At 37.6% G+C, this 27,453-nt stretch overlaps 1 protein-coding gene across 4 annotated transcripts in view; it reads right to left on the reverse strand.

Annotated features, from left to right (window-relative positions):
• LOC121390553 (serine-rich adhesin for platelets-like) overlaps nt 1-27,453 on the reverse strand; it is a 73,892-nt gene that overhangs the window by 36,830 nt on the left and 9,609 nt on the right. For 2 of the 4 annotated variants that reach the window (XM_041522394.1, XM_041522391.1), the window contains exons 2-4: nt 4,253-6,303; nt 2,895-2,946; nt 1,106-1,138 (exon numbers count right to left, since the gene is read on the reverse strand). In XM_041522394.1, the coding sequence (XP_041378328.1) occupies nt 1,106-1,138; nt 2,895-2,946; nt 4,253-6,236 (2,069 nt within the window). In that variant the 5' untranslated portion in view covers nt 6,237-6,303. Of the gene's footprint in view, nt 1-1,105; nt 1,139-2,879; nt 2,947-4,252; nt 6,304-27,453 lie in introns of all 4 variants that reach the window. The other 2 variants (XM_041522393.1, XM_041522392.1) reach the window with 2 other exon arrangements.

Genomic DNA, 27,453 nt, shown 5'->3' on the forward strand with positions numbered 1-27,453 from the left:
TTCAGCTGCCAAAATCATGGTTAGCTACCAAAAATCACTTTCAGCTGCCAAAATCATGGCTAGCAACCGAAAAATCACTTTCAGCTGCCAAAATCATGGTTAGTTACGAAAAATCACTTTCAGCTGCCAAAATCATGGTTAGTAACCGAAAAATCACTTTCAGCTGCCTAAATCATGGTTAGTTACCAAAAATCACTTTCAGCTGCCGAAATCATGGTTAGCTACCAAAAATCACTTTCAGCTGCCAAAATCATGGTTAGCTACCAAAAATCACTTTCAACTGCCAAAATCATGGTTAGCTACCAAAAATCACTGCTGCAGCTGCGCCACTGACAAAATCACCACTGGCTACCAAAACATCATGGTTAGCCACAACAACAAAAATCACAGTCAGCCAGTGAAAATCACAACTGGCTACTGAAAATTACTGCTAATCTAATTAATATAAATAAAGTTAAAATGTATTGTATAAATGTATCAGATATTTTTTGCATAGAGAAGAAATATTAAATTTTTGGTAGAAGTTTTTTTTTTACAAAATGTAGAAACTAGAAAGCTCCCCTGGATTCAATTTTGTACAAATTAAATTAGTTCTCTAGTTTTAATAATCATTTAAAATAAATTATTTCACTGTATTCCAGAGGTCTGTTACACTGGAGAGGGAACCAAGTTTTTGTAAAACATCTGCTGTATTGACTTTACAATTGTGTTAGTATAAGAAGACATGCTGAACTATATATTTAACTGGCAATCCATGAACTAACTGAAACTCGCAATTCACAAACTGTAATTGTAACTGGTAATCCACTAACTGTAACTGCATGGCAATCCACAAATTGAAAATGTAACTGCATGGCAATCCACGAAACCAACCACACCTAACTTACACATACCGGTACTCAATAACTAACTCAAATACACAGGTCCACAAACCCACAATGTAAAAGTAACTCATGGTCAAGCAAAAACCAAAGTAGTGGTGGATAGACAGTATGTACAGGGTTATATGATGCGATGCTCCAAGTTTCAACTGAGGTAAATCAAGGCAAGACAGGTGGAACGGAGAGAGAAAACCGAAACATTGCTTTCAGTGTGTAGTACTTACAAGAGATCACCAAATGTTTTCAAGAAACGCTTTCTGTCACAAAACAAAAATAAACAAATAACTGTGCTGACGTAAATCTACAACACACACTTTTGGTCAGTGTATGTAACTAAATACATCATATAAAACAACATAATATTATACTTAATTTTGAAATAAAAATGAAAGATAAATAACGATGTTTAGGTGAATTATGGAGCAAAAGAAAGGTCGGGGTTACAAGAAAAATACACCAAACAAACAATTAAAATCTGGTAAAGCACCAAAAAAAGGGGGGTGGGGTTATAAGAAAAATAAATTAAAAATAATAATAATAACTTGTGAACCACAAAAGGGTGTGGGATTAAAAAATAATAATAAAGCCAACAAAATAAATTAAAACCTTGAAAAAAGGGGAAGGGGTTACAAGAAAAATAAATCAAACACAAGAAAATTGAAACTCAAGAAGCTCAAAAGGTGGAGTTAGAAGAACAGAAAAAATAGTTTTTTTTAAAATACCCACTAATGAAAAAATACAGAGAACTCTTTAGACTGGCTTAAAGGTAGACTGACCAAATGTGTCGGTTTAGACCGATTTCATTCAGGCAATTAAGCTACTGTCACTGAATGATGGCTGGATGTAGCCGTGATAAAGAGCTCTTCTGATGGTATTTTTGACATAAACGGTTGTCTTTTCATTTTCAACTCTACACCCCCCCCCCCCCACCCCATCTTATCAAATTTCTTTTTGACCACCTGATCTAATCTAGCGACCAAATTTAATGAGTAGAATTTTCTTTATTAATTATATTAGAGATGCGCATCAAAATTTTAAAGGCCCACTATTTAATTTTTGGATGTAAATTTCAAAATTGTCCACTTAATTTTTTTTTCTGTCCCAGGACAAGCCCCTGGCTATCCAGAGACAGGCCCCGGGACAGACATGCTCGAAACTCTAGTGGTATATGAGCATGTAAAAATTATTCGCACTCGCACTTAGAGAAAATCTGCTACATTGATCCATTAGTAGCAAGGGATCTGTTATATGCACCATCCAACATACAGGATAACACATACCACAGCCTTTGATACACCAGTCGTTGTGTACTGGCTGGAGCGAGAAATAACCTAATGCATGGGCATATATACGTGAATCAATTCTAGACCGACTGTGATATTTATTAATTCTGACATGTTAATTCTGACATACAGAAGGAAGTAAGTGTTTTATTTAACGATACACTCAACATATTTTATTTCCATTTATATGGCACTGGACGTATGGTTAAGGACCACACAGATAGTGGGCTACTCTTTTTTCAATTAGCAGCAAGCAAACGCTTTACAACTGGGCTACATCCCACCCCTGTAGTCTTATAGAGGAAACCCGCTACATTGTTCCATTAATTAGTAGCAAGGGATCTCTTATATGCACAATCCCACAGGATATCGCCTTTGATACACAAGTTGTGGTGCACTGGCTGGAACGAGAAACAGCCCAATGAGCCCATCAATGGGGATCGATCCCAGATGAAGCATACATCACGAAATTGAAAAGTGATAATGACAGTTTTGGAATACCGGGTATTATTTTTTTTTTTTTTTTTAAAAGCCAACAAAGAACAGAGACGAAAGCTTGGTATTGGGACATTACAAACATGTAAATACATTTGATACAAAACTGTACAAACTAGATCAAATAAAATTATATAAACTGTACAAAAGAGAAAACCAAAATGAATATAAAAACGGAATAACAGTCACCATGCCGACGCCCCGGGCTGCATGCACCTACCTATACACCCCATACCTGCGGCTGATGGTCAATGCTGACTCAGTGTTGTTGTCAAAATCTTCAGCTTCTGAAAAAAAGAACAAGACATGATATATATGGATACATAAACATATAGAATTAAAATGGCATCAATATGTATACATGTAATTGGCCACGGCTGTTTGTAAACATTGGAATCATGTGTGGTATACATTGTATACATGTAATTGGCCACAGCTGTTTGTAAACATTGGAATCATGTGTGGTATACATTGTATACATGTAATTGGCCACGGCTGTTTGTAAACATTGGAATCATGTGTGGTATACATTGTATACATGTAATTGGCCACGGCTGTTTGTAAACATTGGAATCATGTGTGGTATACATTGTATACATGTAATTGGCCAGGGCTGTTTGTAAATATTGGAATCATGTGTGGTATACATTGTATACATGTAATTGGCCAGGGCTGTTTGTAAACATTGGAATCATTTGTGGTAGACATTGTATACACGTACATGTACAGCCCTTTGGATTTAAGTAACGGAAATGATTGGATCGTTTCCGGTAACATGTCGGTAAAATCATAGAGATTATTATAAGAGCATGACTTATTCAACGAAAATAATTCATATATAATTTTTTATTTTTTTAAAATCAGTTTCCGATGGGTTCCCATGATCACAAGGCACAGAACTGAAAAAGTGTTTCCCATGAAGTTGACATCCTATGGCCTGATGTATACATGTATGTGATGCCATCTTAAAACAAGCTTTTCGAGAGAGTACTGCTAAAGTAATACATGTCCTTTCCCGGGCTCACAAATGGTGCCCCTCTAATTTGACTTATAGTGCTCTCATTTCGGTTATTAAACCAAAAGCAACAGTTGCTGTAGACTATTACAAAAGATCACTGTTCTTCTAGCTTCTATATACCTTTAGCTTCTGAAGTTTATTGTCCCATGCTCAGCCGCTGGCCTTGTCAGAAACTGGACATGGGTTAGACGTGTCTAAGCCATGTATGGATAGAGGCACATAAATAAACTTACCTCAACCTCAACTTAAAGTTTACTGCAGCCAGGTTTCATGCAATGCAAACAAAATCTTGATCACAAACTATAATTCGGTTATGGGAAAACACCAAGACTTACCGGTAACTGCTGTATCTTCTACAACTTACCGCATGGTTTCATGTCCAGCACCAGCTCGTATATCCCGTCGCTATGGTTACAGGAAAACACACAGACTTAACCAATGAGATGGGCTGCTGTATCTTCTACAACTTACCGCATGGTTTCATGTCTAGCACCAGATCGTATATCCTGTCGCTACGGTTACAGGAAAACACCCAGACTTAGATGAGATGGGCTGCTGTATCTTCTACAACTTACCGCATGGTTTCATGTCCGGCACCAGCTCGTATATCCCCTCGCTGAACGACGTGTCGGACGTATCTCCGTCGGATACCTCCAGATACTCGTTCTCCACCCCGTCTTCTATCACCACCGACGACCGCTTCAGCTTCGACTGCTGGTTCTTCCACTTGCGTCCGGCGTTCTTTGGCGGTTCCGGATTCAGCTGATTCACCTGCTGGACGAAGTCTGACACCTTCAGCCCACTGGCGAATATCGACTCTTCTTTCCTCTTGAACGAATCGCTTTTGGTGATTTTAACCTCTCGCGGCTCCTTTGCGAGTTCGTTCACTTTCTTCTTTAACTCTAGGTGGTCGGTGGATTCGGACCCACGCCGCTCCTGTGCGTTCGGCGCGACCCCTCGCTCAAAGTCGAATTTGAGTCGCTCAAACCGCTCTGAACTCATCTTGCGCGAGACTGCAGCCTTCCTGTTTATTGGCGACAGTTTGGGAGAGTCGACGCTGGATGCCTTTTCGACTGAAAGTTTCTGTTGTTTGGAAACTAGCACGCTTGATTTCACTCCCCCAGCATTTGAAGTAGCACCAAACTGGACCTTCTGGATACTTCTTTTGGACTCTTTGTTGTTCTTCAGGACAGATGTGGTTTTACTCTCAAAAGAGGTCTGCCTCTTTGACGGAGTGTCATTACTGCTGGATAAACCAGTTTTTTCCTGTTTTGCTTTGTCAGCCGATTTCAATCTCTGTATAGGAATCTCTCTTGTTTTTTCATCACTTTTAATCGACCGTTGCGTACTCACAAAATTACTTAATATATTTCTGGCATTTTTCTTTTCCAACCATCCCGAAGACTCTAACAATTCTTTAGAACTTTCCACATGAAACGTATCTGTTTTCACAGACCATGGAATCGGTCCATCGACCGACTGCTTTGGACTTATGTTAATTTTACGAGGCGACTCTGGGTTGGAACTCGTTCCATTTGATCTGAATCGTCCTTCGGTGACCATCACCTGCCCATACCGAGGCTGGGATTCCGAGACACTGGTTTTGGTGAAGAACTGTCTAGATGATGTAATGGCACTTGGGACGCTATCGGAACTTGACACACCTTGTTGATGCTCAATCGGAATCTCGACCCGCCCGCTATCCGATTTAACTGAGCTACTGCGACTAGAAGGAAAGTATTTTGGTTTGACTTTTCCGATCAGTCTCGGACTGCTGCTTGCAGAGCTCCTGGGGCTGGAGTCTGAAGATTTCCTCGAATCACTTCGGGGTGACTCTGAAGATTTCCGAGAATCGCTTTGGGGCGACGAAGAACCACAGAGAATTTCCATTTGATCCGACGATAACTGACGGAGGTTCAATTTTGGCACTGAGACATCACCACCAGGAAGTGAGGTTTTAGTCCTGCTGGATTTCAACTCCATAAACGTTTGCCTGGTCTCCGATGACGTCTGCCTACTTGAATCCGACGTCTGCTTGCTCAAAGCAGACATCTGTTTGCTCTCGGCAGACGTCTGTTCATTCCGGTACAAACCAGTTCTGTTAGACCGGTACTTCGCCAACAGGTCCTCTGTGGAATCACTTTTCGTACCACCGCCTAATGACCCACTTGAAGTCTGCGTATTAAATTTTGTTCTTCTTGTTGTCGGGGGTGATGATACGGATGAAGATGACGACGTCGACGAAACCCGTACAATTTGTACACCAGATGTCTCCCGTGGTTTCAAGTTAGGCGCAGAACTGGCAACAGCAGCAGAAGTAGAAGAAGATAAAGAAGAAGTGGAGTCATTGGTCACGGTTGGCCGAGTTCCGCCATCCTTCTTAGACGAATCAAACTTCGCCTTCAGATCTTTGACGTTGGCCGGTTTGAGCGGCGTGTGAATGCTGGCCCGCGTTGACGACATGGTGGTGGTTGTGGTGGTGCTGGTCACGTGACTCAGGTTCCGCGTGACGCTGACCCCCGTAGTTTTGAGCTGGACTCCAAACGGTTTCCGTTCCATTGCGTTTTGATCCTCAGAAGATCTCTGTCTTCATCGCATGAACATCTTCTGCATTATCAGGATGATACTGAAAACAATGATAAAACTAAATTAGAACAATATTTAACATGAAACATTTTATTATCAAAATCTCGATTAGCGATAACTCTAGTTAATTGAAAATACATTAACTCAACTACTGTTTAATGTTTTAAAATTGTGTAGTGATCTCTGAAACTTGTGTAGTGAATTGCGATGCGATACTGAATAAAATGTTACCCGTTTAAATGTTTGTATTTACATGTGTATATATATATAGGCAACATACAGCAGGGATGAAAACTTTGTAGTTTAAAGAGTACAGGAGATTACTTTAGCTTGTCATCAAATATATATATAGCCGCTGGAAATAAATACGGTAATACATGGAATGTAGAACAAATTATTTACTCCTACTGTACTAGCATAGTAATGCCTGTGCATATAATACAGTGAAACTCCTTTAAACCGGACATCCTTAGGACCAAGTAAAATGTCCGGTATTAAGAGATATCCAGTTTAGATAGGTTAAGAAGATACTCCCACTTAAGGCGTAAAACATTTTTTCATTCTACTACATGTAGTATTCTTTATACTCTACTGTATTTATAAACAAACAAAAATGTACAAAAATGACCCCACTCAATCCTCTCCTCTCCACACTCACCCCAACTCACATATATATGTATGTTTGTTTACTTACAACAAAATAAAACTATTAGATATTTTGTTGCTGTTGAATACATACAGGTATGTACCACAGTGCGATACACACATGTATAATATACAGTCATGGCTGGAATCCAGCTTTAATGACATTCCAAAAGATGATGTGTCAGTACAGAGGCCATCCTTAAAAAAATATATACACGTTTGATGCTAAACATGATCCACCATGTCAGTGTTTTAGAGGGTTTGGTTTTAAAATAATAGATTAGAAAATGGGTTGGGGGGAGGGGGCAGAGTAAATAGAATAAACAGACCATGTCATTTCACTAGCTGTCATTGTATACATCTCTTTTGTTGCACAGTACGCCTACATTATACGACCAGTTCACTGTACAGTGAACCTGTGCACAAGTGAATACAGTCTATCCTTCTCAAGACTGATCTCAGTGGTAGAATTATAATTAAGACAGGTTTTTGCTGGGTTCAAATCCCAGTAGCACGTCAAATATCTCAGTTTTCACAGCCCAATAATAAAAGGTGCATATATGGCCATTAGAGACTTTATTCTCACTGACCACAAAGCATTAATACACACCATTAATTAATACACTCAGGCTTTTATCACCTATATTTCTAGACTCCGATAATCAGCACCATTCCCTACCATTTCTCAAAAGCTATGTCGTTTTTTATTCCCAATATTGGAGTAAAAAATTCACAATCAATGTAAATAATTCTCTCTTTTTTATTATATAAGAGGCATATTTTGAAAACAATACATAAGACTAGATATTAATTTGAATAAATACAAGTATGTGTATAGTAATATAGTCTTTTTAATTCTAACAAGGCTTACTAAGATGTTTTTTAAATGAAACTGAAAATTCCCAAAATTCTGTAAAACAACGCTATAAAAATTCCCAAAGTCAAAACCATGGGTGTCAAGTCAAATTTTAGAAATAAAACCCTGACACTGAAAATTACAGTACATGTAACTAGTATTCACAACTCTGAAAAATTAAAGTTTGTTTTCTTTAACGACACCACTATAGATCACCCTGATTAATTAATCATCGGCTATTGGATGACAAACATTTGGTACATTTAATTCTTCTTTCTGTATGTACATGTAGCCTTCAGAGGAAACCTCTAGCCAGTGCTCCACAGCTGGTGTAACTAAGGCTGTGGTATGTGTTATCCTATCTGTGGGATGGTGCATATAAAAGATCCCTTGCTGCTAATTGAAAAGAGTAGCACATGAAGTGGCAACAGCAGGTTTCCTCTCTCAATATCTATGTGGTTCTTAACAATATGTCCGACACCATATAACTGTAAATAAAATGTCTTAAGTGTGTCGTTAAATAAAACATTTCCTTTAGAGGAAACCCGCTACATTTTCCCATTAGCAGCAAAGAATCTGTAATTTGGATTTTCTCCAGGACGGGACAGCACATACACATGTACATATTACCATGGCCGTGATATACTACTATTACCAGTCTTGAGGAAAAAGCCAATCAGACTCGCACTTGGAAGGTTTGAGGCACATCCGTCCCTGGTCCCATTTCTGGCTGGCCAGTGACCCAGCATGAGGAAAACCCCGGAGAATGGGTCCACCGAGGGGGTTCGATCCTTCAACTTAAGTATATCAGACGAGTACAGACTGAACTAGATCCTAACCTTCACAACTTTGAACCCCACCAAATGTATGGGAGTGGTTTATGACCTTCCTGGATGTTTCAAGTGTCATAAACGGCTGCCATATACAAATGTAGCTGCTCATTGTCAGCTCCAATTTTAACAGATAATTTTAACTCAACATTTATGGACGGAGATCGCATTAGGAACGATCAGTACACAGAAAAAGTCTAAGATTCTAAAACAAATTTTACACTAATAAGGAAATTCCCACTAACTACTAGTACTTCCTTTAGTAATACTTCATACTAGTAATTAATACAATCATAATTGTACTCGGAGATCTTAAGCTTAATTAAGCACACTTAAAATTGGTATCTACATGTATACTGTATACTTAATTAATCTTCAAATGTAACATAACTACGGTATTACACATGTATGTATAGATAAACTTAACACTACTACATGTACATAAAATATAATATACACATGCATGTAAATGTACAAGTAGAAATATTAGCAGCAAACTGTTTTATTCTCGCACTAACTCGGTGTACAGCTTGCCTGGCTGTTTAACACGGTTTGACTGTAATATAAGTATGCTATCCACTTGACTACTATTCCTCGTTTATATGCCAGGTCAAATACAAATGTATGAGTGTGCATGATCTCTGCTCTCCGTGTTAGAGTTCAAGTCCGATGACATTCCATTCCTCAATAAATCAACTCTTCTACCATTACAGTAACTCACAGTCAAGTATTAAACAGCTACATGTCCATGTAATATCAGCCGTGTATGTCATTGTTGACAATTCTTAATTTAGATTAATACAGATAACCTGGCTTTAAACAGTATTTATTTATTGTTACTCGTGTGGTTTTCAGGTTCGTCAACTGGTTGAAGTGTATATTAAGACCTCTCCCTACATTTTACAAATACAGTCAACATGTATGTAGTGAAATATCCAAACCGTTACATGTAACATCAGCTTTGTATATGTCACTGTATACAGTAAACGTGTAGTGAAATATTCAAACAGCTACATGTAACATCAGCTTTGTATATGTCACTGTATACAGTAAACTTGTAGTGAAATATTCAAACAGCTACATGTAACACCAGCTTTGTATATATGTCACTGTATACAGTAAACTTGTAGTGTAATATCCAAACCGCTACATGTAACATCAGCTTTGTATATGTCACTGTATATAGTAACATGTTGTCATACAATTAACTTGTAGACAAATAGTCAAACAGCCAACAGTAGCCATGTACATTTATGTCACTGATACACACACTAAAGTAATACTGTTATCTTGTAGTCAAATAGTCTAAATACGACTAAATACAAAAATGTACTACTGCTTAAGGCTTAATGATATTAATTATAAGGTAATAAAAGATATACTTTTCTTCTGGGTTTTTTCCTAGTGGTTTACACATGTACGTGTGTTAACAATTTCAAGACATACGACTGGCTGCTCCTAGGTGATGACCAAGTCACCAGTGCCATACAACCAATGGAAAAACTACACAATAGAAATCTATTAGACTGTGACGTATAGTTAACCTGACATTTATGTGTCTGTGACGCGTAAGTCAGCTACAAGTGAAACGGCTGTAAATAACTTTTACTCTGTAAAAGATGTTAAAATTTGCTTAAAACCTGGTTTCTGAGGATATGTAAGAAATAGAATAATACATTCGTGCCTGTTAGATACCATTTATCTTACAACTCGTTGTTTAAAAACATATCAAACTCGCTTTTGCTCATTAGATACATTTTAAAACAACCCATTGTGAGATAAATGGTATCTAACGGCCACTCATGTATTATTCTCTATATGAACAACACGTTGTGAGATAAATGGTATCTAACGGCCACTCATGTATTATTCTCTATATGAACAACCCATTGTGAGATAAATGGTATCTAACGGCCACTCGTGTATTATTCTCTATATGAACAACACGTTGTGAGATAAATGGTATCTAACGGCCACTCGTGTATTATTCTCTATATGAACAACCCGTTGTGAGATAAATGGTATCTAACGGCCACTCGTGTATTATTCTCTATATGAACAACCCGTTGTGAGATAAATGGTATCTAACGGCCACTCGTGTATTATTCTCTATATGAACAACCCGTTGTGAGATAAATGGTATCTAACGGCCACTCATGTATTATTCTGTATATACATTGTATTCATTACACCTTTGAAATAAACCATACATGTAGGTGCATGTTATGAAGGATAAATATTAGTTATTTTAATATTTCAATTCACTTTCATGCTTATATCCAAACACCTGTAAGGTCTGCCATCCTGAAGTAGCATTAAAATGTTTTAGAGATTCAGAATTTATTTTTGTTACCTGTGATATTTAATATTTAAACTTTTGCACATCTCCTTACATAAACATGTAATGCTTTAAATAATAATTAAAACTTTTTAATATTATATTGACATGGTAAACACAGGCCTTCGGATTTCACAGTAAATATTGTTTCTAGTGCTGTGTCGGTACCATCACGGAAATGAAATTTCGTTTCCCATGATTATTATATCGAGTACAACTATTCAACGAAAATAATATATAAAAAGATTATGATGGGTTCCCAATATCACAATTAGGCATGGAAGCGAAAAAGTGTTTCTCATGAACATTGAAATCCTAGTGTGGCCTGTAAACAGTTAATCCATGTTGTTATAATATATATACATGTACCTCTCTTTGACACCCAATTGCCAATTTTTATCTCTTTTTGTGCTCCGGTGTCATCAAACATTCATTTATTGATTTATTCATAAACTGTTGAATGCCGTCTTGAACACACACCTCAGCTACATGTATTTAATTAGTCTGTTTAGAACGTTTAATTATCAGTGAGAGAGAAAAAAAATACCCTAACTAAACCAATCTGCCATGCCATATATTAAGGTGTAGGCATGTCCCCCCCCCCCCCCCCCCCCCCCCCCCCCCCGAGTACAACCTCTGATTTCACCACTGAATTGAGCCCAGTACAGGGCATATATATGAATGAAGACTGTGCAGTGATCTACATTACACACCCCAGAGTTCATTAGGGTTTGGAGTCCGTATGGAGATACAAAGAGATAAACATGTTGTTTCAAGTGGTGCATGGACAAGACCTGCAAGTCTGGGTGACTCATCCAATGGTCAGACGACACCTACTATTTCTCTCTCTAGTGACATGTTCAACACTCGTACAAGCATCAAGCCACAGGTTCAGCAGGATTCCATGCTTTTATCAATCACAGATTTTGGGTTCGAAGCCAAATTATAAACACTGTGAATTGGGAATTACAAAATGTCTACCAGTATATTGCAACATTTTACAATTTTGGCAGATTCCTAAAAAGAAATTCTAAACTACAATGTCTGTAGTATATGCATATCACTTTTATCACAAACATTTTTAGCGAAATGAGAAAAGGTGAGTGCAAAAACATACACCACTTTCCATTTTATGGTGAGCATTAGGTGAGTAAGAGCATTACTACTCACCTCTCATGGGGAGACCTACATTTGTATATGTGTATAATATAGAGTTGGATGCCACACTTACATGCTGTTAAAGAAAAAGGTTATTTTTGTTTAACGACACCACTAGAGCACATTGATTAATGAATAAAGATTTGGTAATTCTGACATGCACTTGTTTGTTCTGTTTACTGTTACCTCCAGACTACATTGATTAATTAATCGTCAGTTACTGGATGTCAAACATTTAATACTTGTGACACATATGCACTTTCCCACAGATGTATTCAGGGCTTTAGGTCTCATTAATTTCAGCCTAACATTTTTTTTTTGTCTCTTCACACACAGCTTGCGAATGATACCCTGATGAACATAAAAGAAATAATGATGTTAGTTAATCTTAGGAAATTGGGTATATTTATGTACATGGGTATGTGTACGATTCACTAATGTTAAAACCTATATTAGCTCTGCCATTTACTTTCTGACAGACCGTTCAAAATTGCGCCAAATTTCCTCAATCAAAATTGCGCACCTTTTCTCTTTGGCATATAATTGCTCCATTCATAATTCCATAGCACCACGACGATACCGAAATACACGAGGGTAATAATCTCTTTATCATATAAGCTCAAGCTTAATACAATGTGTTTTTGTAAACTGTTCACGCAACTTTAATTTCAGTCCGCCATTACTAGATATTCAAATGACGTAAGAATATGTGGTGCGGTGTATTTTTTAATGGAATTGACGTCGAACTCTAATGACGTCATTTTGGATGTCCTTGCATCAAAATAAAGTTATGCCCAACGTCTTTTGTTTTCTGAATGCTGGACAGCTTTCAGTGTCAAATTGCCATTGAAATGTTTTTATTTGATGACTATGAATGCATACATCAATCATGGAGTATCACCCAAGTACATTTGCTTAAATGTCAATAAACCTAGTACCAAGACCTCGATTAATTTACATCTAACTTGCAAAGTTATAAAATTCTTAAAGTATGTTATCTTAAAGGGACACACCCTAGTTACGGCTAGTTGTTAACCATTACGGCGTTGTTTTCGCTATTAAACCCATTTTTTCACAAATAAAATTGCAGTTTACTTACCGTTTATTATTTAGAATATACACTTCCATTCACCTGAAGTGTTTTTTGGTAATCCTGGTGTTTGTAATACCACAAAATGCATTTTTCTTATTTCTGAAAAACGGACGCACGTTTGAGAAAAAAACGTTGAGCAGACAAGGTCTAATCTATTTTTAGACGGGATATTTCCATTTCAATGTCACAGACGTTGGTATACCACGTGACCGTTATCATTTTGGTTCGGTTTGTTTTCTCGTGCACGGTTCGCGCAATCAACATCCGATTTGTTGTTGTTCATTTGTGAGATTTTTCTTCACAGTTCGTGAACATTTTCAGTAACAATAAAGTTCAGACAAGTAAGTATCTCAATACAAAATGTTACAAACCCTTAAAACCAATAATTTTGCTAAGTCCTACGATATCTGGAGAGGGGATACAACCAGGACAGAACAGTTGGAACATGTCCAGGAGAAGTGAAAAGAACACACCTCAAGTCTGTGAAATTTGTCGTGACGTAGGCATTGTTGTGCTTCGAGCGACATCTACCGGTGACATCAGAATACAAACTTTCAAAATTATTTCAAGCAATTGGGACATGGGGATTCCCATGGTATTTATCGATATAAAACCTGCTTTTTCACTCCATTTGATAAAAACGTGATCTAAGTGTGTTACAGGTTTGTAGATTAACCAAATTATAATTTATTTTCGCTGGATGGAACTAGGGTGTGTGGCTTTAAAAATATCACAGACTTTGATTGCACTGAAAATGTAAGATATTATATGATAAATATATATACGTATAGCTGAAGGTATGATGCTTATATTTCAAAGCAAAAGTTAATTAGTTGTGGTGGAAGCTTACAATGATGCAAGTTTGAGAGTAAAAAGTTTATTTTACTTAACAACACCACTAGAGTACCAAATGCACCATCCCACAGACAGGAGAGCACATATACCACACTGTGTGCGATTTTGGTTTTAAAAAATATTTAAGTGTGATATTAGGACTCTCTGTTTGCAAATCTTTAGAGCCTGCCTCCAACCCAGCAAGCCCTACCATGCATCTCCAGTAGAACAGAAGATACACTACATGTTTTGTATGAAACCATGGAAAATCTTGCTATTCATGACTGTGGTTTCCCAGGATTTTGAGATATATGATGACTGTCATTTTGAAGAATCAATGTAATTTGTACAAATAACTTTTACGAGCCATGTGAGCTCGTATACTAGCCAAGTTAGAGAGTCCTATATGATTTTCGCGAGCCTCAGGCTCCTGGACTCTCCTCAAAATCACACACTGCCACAGCCTATACACAATGTACCAGTGATGGAGCACTGGCTCGAACCAGAAATAGTCTAACGAACCCACTGACTAGGATCGATCCTAGACTGACCGCGAGCATCAGGCTAGCGGTTTACCACTGGGCTACATCCCATTATTAGTAGCAAAGGATCTTTTATATTTATCATCCCACAGACAGGATAGCACATACCACGACCTTTGATATACCAATCGTGGAGCACTGGCTGGAATGAGAAATAGCTCAATATGAGCCCACTGACGATCTTAGACCGATTGTGAATAACCCTGGGCTATATGTTCAGCCCTAACTTTGATATAACACCTTTAATAGGTAAATAGTATTCAAAATGAATGATCACAACCAGTAGCTGTATCTACTAATGACTCACTCAGTACATGCACGTACCGGTACATCACTCTGCATACTGTACAAAGTGCAATACAGTGCAGGGTTTCTAGATTATGGCAGCCCACTCCCATGGCTAGTGCTATTCAATGTTGGGCAAGTAAATAACTACTATTGCCTGGCCCAATGGTTAGTGAATGTTTTTCGGTCAAATCTTGCAGTTAAGTCTATTTTGTAAATATGAATATACTGTCTCCACCCCACCCCACCACCTCCCACCCCAATATTAGTATTTGTAACCTCTATCTTGTTCTTTAGGTGACATATCTGATTATTACTATTATTTAGTAAAATTGTATTAATTTAAAGTAAAGTATGGCTAGTGAATTTTTAATTGAAACCCTCAAAACTGGACACTTTGTAAACCAGAATTCTCACAAAACATCATTTCGATTCCATCCTGAACTTCTGTTTAAATTTCCCTGAGGTACTGAATTTTATTCTAAATTTTAATTGTACCTATCTGCGTAATAATTTGAGGGAATGTAATGAAATCAAAATGGACCAAAGTACCTCAACTACAGTACCTGTACATGCAGGTGGCTCTGGGTTTGAAATCTTTTCAAATTGAACGCTGCATTCCATGTACTTTAACAAATTGTAAACAACAGTTCTCTTACTATAACCTTTCTTTATATTATAAAAATATATCCATTAATTTGCAAGATTTTTGGGTATGTAATTTTACCCTACGTCCCCTGCTTTAAAATTCTCTGAACACTTCATTTCAATTCCATCCTGAACTGCCATTTAAATTTCTCTGAAATACTGAATTTTATTCCAAAGTTTAATTGTACATGTAGGTCTACATGATATGGTATTTTTGGCATAGCTCTATACACCTTATTTTAATTTAATTTTTGAAATTTTTATATTGATGTTAGATATATATTAACCATTGTTTGACACCCAATAACCAATTTATTTTTCATACTGAGATAACATTAAACATTCATCCATTCTCAAAAATCAGACATTTTTCACAGTCTCTTTTCAAATATTAGTACAGGAAGGAAGGAAATGTTTTATTTAACGATGCACTCAACACATTTTATTTACGGTTATATGGCGTCGGACATATGGTTAAGGATCACAGAGAAACCCACTGTCACTACTTCATGGGCTATTCTTTTCGATTAGCAGCAAGGGATCTTTTATATGCACCATCCCACAGACAGGGTAGTACATACCACGGCCTTTGATATACCAGTCGTGGTGCACTGGCTGGAACGAGATTGGGCCCACCAACGGGGATCGATCCCAGACCGACCACGCATCATGCGGCCACTTTACCACTGGGTTACATCCCGCCCCATAACAGAAAGGGTGATCGAGTGGTCAATATAGAGCCCCCCTCATTAATAATTCATTCATGTATTTATACCTTTGTCCGACACTCAATAGCCGATGTATTTTTCATGCTAGGGTGTCGTTAAACATTCATTCACTCATTCTGGTGATCCTCCCTCCACTCTTGCTTGAAGGTTTTAGGAGTGTTGCAAATTGATTACCTTATAATAAAACATTTAAAGGGACATACCCTAGTTTCAACCCGTGAAAATTAACACTAAGTTTAGTTAAAGGGACAGACCCTAGTTTCAACCCGTGAAAATTAACACTAAGTTTAGTTAAAGGGACAGACCCTAGTTTCAACCCGTGAAAATTAACACTAAGTTTAGTTAAAGGGACAGACCCTAGTTTCAACCCGTGAAAATTAACACTAAGTTTAGTTAAAGGGACAGACCCTAGTTTCAACCCGTGAAAATTAACACTAAGTTTAGTTAATCTACAAACCTGTAACACATTTGGATAAAGTTACAATTGAGTGAAACATGAGTCTGTGACTTTGAAATGGTGAAATACCCTCTAAAATTAGACTAAAATTTGACTCCATAACTGTTACTTCTCAAACGCACATGCATTTTTAAAAATATAAGAAATGAATTTTGTGATATTAAAAACACCAGGATGACCAAAAACACTTCGAATGTACAGAAATTGATAAACTAAACAATAAAATCTAAGTAAAGTATGATTTATTTGATCAAAAACGGTTATAATAGTAAACAAATATGCGTTAGTGTTTAAAAACCAGGGTATGTCCTTTTAATAAATTTTATTAGAAACTTAATGTGATTGTTCAAGACCTCTCATATGCATATATCCCACTAATTTCTGCAGTGCCCAAGTCATATGCCTCAATGCCCTGAAAATTAAACGGCCTCGCGATCAAACTGGCTGTGCCGTATAAATGTACGTATTTTGCATGTTACTAACTGGCCATATATGATAGCATATACGCAAACGCGATCATGCAGTCTAAGCCAAATGACCACACCGTTTAATTTACCAAATTCACGGACATGTTAAATATCCTATGGGTATCTCTGCCACCACAGTGTAATAAACATAAATATGAACTATAAGCAATGTTGATATGATGTGACATAATCACTGTGGTGTAAGTATCCCTGTAATATCCAAACAGATAAGTGTAACATCACACAGGTAGCTACAGGTATGTGCCACAAGACAAAATACACGAATGTAACTTCTACTAATGCATCGACACGGTCACCGTGACCCAGCTAATGGATGACTGTTTTCCATTAGTATAATGTCGATTATGTACTTCCTTTTGTATCCATATTTGTAAAGAAAGAAACAGTGAAAGTTTGTTTTGTTTAATGACACAACTAGAGCACAGTGACTGATTAATCATCGGCTACTGGATGTGAAACATTTGGTAATTTCGACATATATAGTCATAGAGAGGAAACCCGCTAAATGTTTCCATCAGTAGCAAGGGATCTTTTATATGCACCATCCCACATACAGGATATCTAGCACATAGCACGGCCTTTGATATATATACCAGTCGCGGTGCACTGGATGGAACAAGAAATAGACCAATGGGCCCACTGATGGGGATCAATCCCAGACAGACCAAACATCAACTGAGTGTTTTACCACTGGGACTACAAGAAAGAAACAGAGACACATGCACAAAAACATTAAATACAAGAATGTCATTTCTATTGATGTTCTGATGTGATCAAGTTCACCACTTCAAGAGATTAAATATCTCTACACCTGTATAGTCTTATATAAATATAAATAAAAGAAAGGAAAGAAATGTCGGCAACACCTTAATCAGCATATTTACAAAACTACCGTATATATTGGAGTCTTGACATACAGTTTTTATGACATTTGGGATAGAGTATTAAAGAAGAAACCTACTACTGCCACATAGGATATATGCCTACCACACAGCAAGGGATCTTATACATACTTTGTACAGACAGGAGACAATACATACATGTACCATGTACATGTATGTACCACAGCCTTTAGCATATTAGTGATTAAAAATGGGGCAAAAACAGTGAGTCCACCAAGGGGGATCGATCCTACGATGCACTGCACCACCACCAAGGGAAAGAAGAAGAAGTTTGTTTTGTTTAACTACACTACTAGAACATTGATTAATTAATCATAGGATATTGGATGTTAAACATTTGGTAATTCTGACACATAAACATCAGATGAAAACTGCAACCATTTTTCCCAATGCAGCAAGGGATCTTTTATATATACACTTACTCACAGACAGGAAAGCACATACCACAGCCTTTGATCAGTTGTGGTGCACTGGTTGGACACCACCAAGGGTGTACTTTTTCTATCCCACATGACCACATGATGGGAGTCTTGTAATTTTCCCTTTGTAGTAAGAGTAGCATAAAAATAAATGTTCAAAAAATATCCATGTACGGATATGGTTCATGTAAGCAGTTTATAACAGTTAAAATGTCTACATAATTAAGATTAAAGAGTTTGAGACAAACATTAATAATCATTTCTTACACAACTGTTGGCAAGAATATTATTCAAGTTATTATTTCTGATATCACACAGCAGTAACAGATTATCGATTGGCTACAACTAGGTGATGACCTGTTCGCCACATCCATACCATCAAATGAAATAAACACAAATGAAACTGACTGCTCTCTGATGCGTAATTATAACTGCTAGGGTGTAAGTTCCGTAAATAAGTTTCTGTTGAAAAATATTTTTTAATTTATTTCAAACCTTGTTTTTAAGGATACATGTATGTAAGAAATAGAATATTATTACATTCATGTCTGTTAAGATACAATGTTTTTTGGGGGTTTTTTAATGTGTATGTACATTTATTTTACAACTCGTTTAAAAGGGTATCCAAGTCACTTTCGCTCATTAGACATGTTTTAAAACAAGTCTTTCTAAGATAAACGGTACCTGTCCATCTAACAGTCGCTCATGTGGCACTCTTATTCATTAGCTACATTTTGAAACAACTCTTTCTAAGATAAATGGCACATGTTTCTAACACTGTAACAGCCACTCAATGTCATGTGGCGTTCTCCCTCATCAGATACATGTACGTTTTGAAAGAACTCTTTCTAGGATAAATGGCACATGTTTCTAACACTGTAACAGCCACTCAATGTCATGTGGCGTTCTCCCTCATCAGATACATGTACGTTTTGAAAGAACTCTTTCTAGGATAAATGGCACAGGTCTCTGACAACCACTCATGTGCCATTCTCACTCATTAGGGGTAGATACATTTTAAAACAATTCTTTCTAAGATAAATGGCACATGCAGGGCTCACGCGAGATCAAAATCATAGAGCGAGGTCACTTCTCGCTTAAGCTTTAGTGAGGGCGAAGTTTTTAACAGCAGGGAGACTTGAATTTTTAATCCAAAAAATAAAATACGCAAAAATAAGTTATCTTAATACAGGTTCAATTTTTACAATCTGGATTTTTTTTTTTTTTTTTTTACCGTCTGTACTGTTAATTGATGGATATGTGCTCTAGTGTTTTACATTTAAAAAAATTAAATCACCTTTCCACATGTCGCCTTCTTTAGAAATAATGAAATGTAACTGAACAGCACTACTCCATGCAGAGTATTAATCTATTAAGAATATTAATCAGTAGATTAATTTACCGTGGTTAAGCTTAGATTATCCAGAGGCAATTAAATGTGTTCCACAGTCAGTTTCTTAATTGATACACTGTGGAGTTTTTAGACTAGTATCCGTGAAGGTGTGAACATTACTTATCTGCTGCTCCTTGTCACTGTTGTTTAACATAAAAAAAATATATTTATAGAATTTACAGTGGTTTACAGTAACACAGGCACTTTAGCGACTCGGAGATCCAGTTTAGGTGGCCGCTGGGTGTGTAGGACAGGTTAGCTTTTATTATCAGTGCATACCGTATACATTAAAACTCCACTAGGACAGGTTTGCTTGTATTATTTTATAATTTCAATATTTATTTTGTATGTTGAATTTATTCATTATGACAAAGTGTACGTAAAACTAGTTAATTACTCCCCATATTTTTTTTTTCACGTTGAGGTCTGCTGCTTCAAATGAATTTTTTTTTTGAATGTATTTTCCAGTGGAGCATGACCCAAACTCCCTAAAAAAATCATTCGCCGTGGTCTAGATCCTCACCCTTGTATAATTTCCAGAACATTCGCCTGACAACACGCTTCAACAGTCAGTAGCACGTTTAGGCCAACTATTAGTGCCAGACATGGGTGTTGTCTGAGGTAGCCAGTCTACCGGTATCTGTGAGCATTGTCGCATGATTTTGTGGCGCCAGTCTCTCTTCAAACTCTCAGACACTTCACACTTAATTATTATCTATGAATAGGTGTTCCTCAAGTTTGTCACCATTTATCCCTGATGTGTACATTGCAAGTGATGGCTATTTTTAAAAAGGCGACACAGACTTCGCCTTACGGTGACTTGCACGGCGAAGTCAGGCTGGTCAGAGCGACGTTTGGGCTCACTTCGCCCGGTCGCGTGAGCCCTGCACATGTTTCTAACAGCCACTCAATGTCATGTGGCATTCTCCCTCATCAAATACATGTACATTTTGAAAGAACTCTTTCTAGGATAAATGGTACAGGTCTCTGACAACCACTCATGTGCCATTCTCACTCATTAGATACATTTTAAAACAATTCTTTCTAAGATAAATGGCACATGCTAACAGCCACTTAATGTTATGTGCCATTCTCCCTCATTAGATATATTTTAAAATAACTTTTTCTAAGATAAATGGCACATGCTAACAGCCACTTAATGTCATGTGTGCCATTCTCACTCATTATAGATACATTTTAAAACAACTCTTTCTAAGATAAATGGCACATGCTAACAGCCACTAAATGTCATGTGCCATTCTCACTCATTAGATACATTTTAAAACAACTCTTTCTAAGATAAATGGCAAATGTGTTGAATAGCTACTCACTGTCGTGTGTCATTCTCACTCATTAGATATATTTTCAAATAACTCTTGGTCATCCACTCAACTCATCGGCCATTCTTACTCATTAGATATGTTTTGAAAGAACTCTTTCTAAGATAAATTAATGGCACATTGTGTACAATTCTTGAATTTTCACTCAATAGACACATTTTGAAAGACCTCTTTGTAAGATAAATGGCACATGTATGTAACTAACAGCTAGCCACTCATGCGGAATAAATTCTCTATATTTAATTTGTATTGATGCCCAGCCGTGGTCACAGTGACCGGTTCCGCCAGTGTCGTGTCCCTGTAATAACAGATTCTCCGTGTTCTCGGAGACTGACAGAGACACAAAGTGTATTAACGTGCTATTGATTCCTCAAGGGTTAATGAGTCAGCAACATGCCAAATGAGCAGGTTGTGTGCATGTGGCCGGCTCAAGACTCTGCACACATTCAAACTGTTTTATTGCAAATCAAACAACATTTATACTGGTTTCACAGCAGGTGCTGTTTCCACTATGGAAGTAAATTCGGGGGGGGGGGGGGGGGGGTTGCAGGGAGGGTTTTATAGTTAACTGTTTAATATATAAGTACAGGTACATGCATTTTTATACTTTATTAAGAAGGAAAGAAATGGAATGTATCGAACATCGACGTCTCTCATTTTAGTCAATTGGGGGTTGACAGTGTGTTTTTCAAACATGTCTTTTTAACATATATGTAAGTACTGGTATGATTCAAAGAAAAGGAATATTTGTCTGTTTAACATCACCTCAATATATTGTTTCATTTTAAAATTATTTTTATATTTATATCCAATTGAGATTCAATCACAATGCTCCGGGAACCATTTTATAAAGGGATCTTAGTACTAACATTACCGTAAGTGACTAAGTTTGAAAGTAGAATTTTGCGACTTAAGGCATTTTTTGCACTAAGATTGCTGCATGAAATGGGGTTTGGGCACCCACCTCAAAGCTCTACATGTATGTATTTAGGTTCTCCAGGTTTACTGGTGACCTGGTAGTAAGAGAAAAGTCCTTGTTGTGGCTCTTGTACCTACCAAACGAGTTGTTAAAAGTAACTCTGCATAGAAGCTGATTTCTGGATGCATGACACCACGAACACCGTTTCTCAAACATTTTAAAAGTATGACACAAATTTGCCGTCATAGAGACTACCTATCGACAGAACACTACATACCATGTACTGTAGCTTTTGATGTAACATGCAATCATAAAACACTGAATGGCATGTGAAAACAGTGATATGATTGGATAATAAAGGATTTGTGTGTCTATGAGTATGAAAGACTTTAATAATAAAAATAATGGAAAATGTAATGTAAACTTGATAAATGTGTCATAATCTACATGCCACCAGCCTCGGTGGTGTCGTGGTTAGGACATCGGTCTACAGGCTGGTAGGTACTGGGTTCGGATCCCAGTCGAGGCATGGGATTTTTAATCCAGATACCGACTCCAAACCCTGAGTGAGTGCTCCGCAAGGCTCAATGGGTAGGTGTAAACCACTTGCACCGACCAGTGATCCATAACTGGTTCAACAAAGGCCATGGTTTGTGCTATCCTGCCTGTGGGAAGCGCAAATAAAAGATCCCTTGCTGCTAATCGGAAGAGTAGCCCATGTAGTGGCGACAGCGGGTTTCCTCTCAAAATCTGTGTGGTCCTTAACCATATGTCTGACGCCATATAACTGTAAATAAAATGTGTTGAGTGCGTCGTTAAATAAAACATTTCTTTCTTTCTTTCTAATCTACATGTATATATATATATATATATATATATATATAGTGAAACCCCTCTAAACTGGACAATCTCAGGGCCAAGTAAAATGTCTGGTTAAAGAGGTATCCAGTTTAGAGAGGTTATTTTCTGTACCGATTGTTATAAAAAGAGTGTGGAAAATGTCTGGTTTTGGAGGAATTCTGGTTTACAAAGGGTCCGGTTTTGAGAGGTATCACTGTACATGTATGTTACCATGTCTGAATTTTGTGGTAATCTGTACATGGGTTAATTACCAGGCATTGTGCTAATTTCGATGCCTGCAATGATGGCAGGTGCGGTGTTCACACCATGCTTTTTAACACTGGCCTGTAGGAACACCGGTGGGGGATTGGGATGTGGTGGGGTGTGGTACATGCCCCCCCCCCCCCTTCATATTGAGGACGAAAATGTCAGTTTTTTTACACCTCTATCAATATAAATAAAGATGAAAATCTGACTTATGCCACCCCACTAAACTGTTCCCCTCCAACTTCAAATGGTGTTTCTACAGACACCCAACAGACTGGATTTAGCACAAGTATTGATTTGGAATACTACCGTATCTCTGGAGTGAATGAAAAAAAGACATTACACTACTGGTCCACTGAGGTGGATCAATGCTACAATTCCTTGCACCTCATATGAGAGCTGTTTACCACCGACTGATACCAGCTTTGGTGGTGTTGTGGTTAAGTCATCGGACATAAGCCTGGTAGGTACAGTGTTCGCAGCCCAGTACCAGCTCCCACCCAGAGCGAGTCTTAACGACTCAGTGGGTAGATATAAGACCACATGCACACCCTCTTTCCCACTCATTAACAACTAATAATTAACAACTAACCCACTGTCCTGGACAGACAGCCCAGATAGCTGAGGTGTGTGCCCAGGACAGTGTGCTTGAACCTTAATTGGATATAAGCACAAAAATAAGTTGAAATGAAAGGTTTAGTGATTAAGCTCCCAGTGGTACCAGCTCCCATCCAGAGCGATCAAGTTTAACAGCTAAATGAGTAGGTGTAAAGCCACTACACCGACTTCTCTCTCACTAACAAACTTACAATTTACTCTCGGTCCTGGACAGACAGCCCAGATAGCTAAAGTGTGTGCCCAGGGCCCCGTTCCACAAAGCCATCTTAGCTTTAAGATCACCTTAAGTGCATACGGTCGTTATACACTTAAGGTGATCTTAGACATAGTGCTAAGATCGGTTCGTGGAACGGTGCCCAGGACAGTATGCTTGCAGGGAACATCTTGTTGTTAAACTTTTGATTAGCAATATTTCTAGTAAACTGAAAATTAATCAACAGCTACTGTTTAATGTTTTAAAATTTTGTAGCAAAATCTTAAACTTGGTAGTGAATCATAATGCAATACTCAACAAAATGTTCCCTGGTTTGAACATTAATTGGATAGACACATAAAAATAAGTATGAAGCGGGACACAGCCCAGTGGTAAAGCACTCAATTGATGCGCAGTCGGTTTGGGATCGATCCCCATCAGTGGTTATTATATATATATATAATATATGGTTATTTCTCATTTCAGCCAGTGCACCAAGACTTGTATATCAAAGGCTGTGGTATGTGGTATCCTGTTTTAGGGATGGTACTTGTGAAAATATTTAGCGGGTTTCCTCTCTATGACTGTGTCAAAATGACCATAATATATGTTTCACATACATTGATTAATAAAATCAATGTGCTCTAGTGGTGTTGTTAAACAAAAGCAAACTTTAATTTCATTTACATGGTCATGACGGGTTACGTTGGGTTACGTTAAAAACGAAATGGGTTACCTGAATTTGTTTTGGCGTAACCCATACATGGTTTTCGCAAATGTTCAATTCTCAAAGTCCTGTGTTTGACTCATTTACATGAGTGGTTAATGTGAGTGAGGTCATACAATTATAAACACGGTGCAGGCAGTGATCTCGTATGACAAATCACTCATTAAAAACCTGTCAAATTAATCTTTTAAGATGCTTGTTCATGTAGGTCATCTACTTGCATATGTAAGTAGTGTACAAACATATATACAGTCAAACCTCTTTTAAATGGACACCCATTAAACAAAGTAAAAAGTCTGGTTTAAATGGATATCCTGTTTAGAGAGGTTCTGTTCTGTACTACTCCGGTAATATTTAAAAAGGAACTATGAAGAAAGTCCAATTTTGAGGGATATCTGGTTTGTAGAGAGTCCAGTTTAGAGAGGGTTCACTGTATATGTATGTACTGCATGTAGCCAAATTAACAGCTGACACTCCTAGTTTGAAGTGACCAGCGTATATATTTTTAAAATAAACTATTTATAAGCAAACAACTCATATGCATACATTGTACATACATGTACTTGCATATATGAATTCCACCCATCTAAAATGTTTAATAATTTACTATGATTTTCATCAAACTTTGAAAAACGTATGTATCATATGTACATAATAATGTATACACCCATGGCAATATTAAAACAGCAATTTTGCCATGTGTCAGCTGAATAGGAAAATGCTATGTGTACATAGCTGAGAGAGAGAGAGAGAGAGAGAGAGAGAGAGAGAGAGAGAGAGGAGGGAGGGAGAGGGAGAGACTGAGGGAGGGAGGGGGAGGGAGGGGAGAGAGAGAAAGAGAGAGAGAGAGAGGGAGGGAGGGGGAGGGAGGGGAGAGAGAGAAAGAAAGAAATGTTTTATTTAACGATGCACTCAACACATTTTATTTAGTTATATGGCGTCAGACATATGGTTAAGTACCACACAGTTTTTGAGAGGAAACCCGCTGTCGCCACTACATGGGCTACTCTTTCTGATTAGCAGCAAAGGATCTTTTATTTGCGCTTCCCACAGGCAGAATAGCACAAACCATGGCCTTTGTTGAACCAGTTATGGATCACTGGTCGGTGCAAGTGGTTTACACCTACCCATTGAGCCTTGCGTAGCAATCACTCAGGGTTCGGAGTCGGTATCTGGATTAAAAATCCCATGCCTCGACTGGGATCTGAACCCAGTACCTACCAGCCTGTAGACCGATGGTCTAACCACTACGCCACCGAGGCCGGTAAGATGGGAGAGAGAGAGACAGACAGAGAGACACAGAGGGAGAGGGATAGTGGGAGGGAGGGGAGAGAGACAGAAACAGAGACAGAGACAGAAACAGAAACAGACATAGACACAGACAGACAGACAGAGGGGGTATGCTAATGGGAATTTATAGAGAAATGGAGGTAGAGAAAGTGAGAGAGAAATGGAGGGCAAAAGTGAGAGAAATGATGGGAGAAAGTGAGAGAGAAAAATGAAGGGACAAAGTGAGAGAGAAAAAATGGAGGGAGATAGAGAGGAATGTGCTGCCAACACATACATGTAGGCTACGCCTACTGAACAAACAACAAGGACTTTGCCGCCACGTGGATAAAAATTATAGCCGTCAGTACATTGAAGATTTTTTGAAAATTTATATTTGTTGCAATTTAGGTTACTGGTTTAAAATTGCTGCAGACTGCACAGGTTTAAACTTGTCATCAGTGAGGCTGTTGCCTACGGCAAACACATTTCAAAACTGCTGTAGGTAATAAGTTAAGTTCGAGCTCTGATAATGAGAACAGGGGGTTTCTACTCTTAATGTTATGACCAAGTGTGATCTGTTGCGGTTAGTAATTACTACATTATTACCTACATGTACATGAAGGTAAAATACCTGAAGAACACCTGTAATTACACATGTACACCCACCCACTGAACAACGTGTTAACATGTATGTAAACACTCAATCCTTTAAATTCTCATTTAATTACTTCGTGTAATCACTTATATGTACGTGTATACCATACTGAACTCCACAAAAAAAAATATAATAATAATTTTCACTTGTAATTTAGTTGTAATATTAAAACAAATTTTTAAGAAAAGATTAAATAGCACGTTTTGAGACTCAGAAGAATTACAGGTTAACATCTAGACTGTTTTTATATACCCAAAATAAACAAGCCCAAATTAAGTATAAACATGCGGACCTCAAAATATTCACTTCAAAACAACTGAATTGGTAAATAATTATATTAAAGTAACTTGAAATGCATTCCTAAATATAGATCTACAACCCTTCAGCAGTTGGTAATAACATTATTGTGTTATAAAGACCTTGCTGTATCATGTACTGTACTTAAAACAGACAAAAACACATGTTGTGCTGATATTATTATTAGTGAGATTTAAAGCAGTAGCTAATATCATTTCATGGAACACAGAATTGAGTGTTTGTAATCAAGTAATCCTATTGTAATTACAAACTTAAACATAACCCTGATTTGCGTATCTACTGGTGTCCAGTATACATACATGTATACACATACATGTACTACAAACCAGTCTCAGTGGTGTCATGGTTAAGCTATCTGACATAAGGCTGGTAGGTACAGGGTTCACAGCCTGGTACCGGCTCCCACCCAGAGCAAGTTTTAACAACTC

The sequence above is a fragment of the Gigantopelta aegis genome, chromosome 15, assembly GCF_016097555.1.
Source record: "Gigantopelta aegis isolate Gae_Host chromosome 15, Gae_host_genome, whole genome shotgun sequence".
NCBI lineage: Eukaryota > Metazoa > Mollusca > Gastropoda > Neomphalida > Peltospiridae > Gigantopelta > Gigantopelta aegis.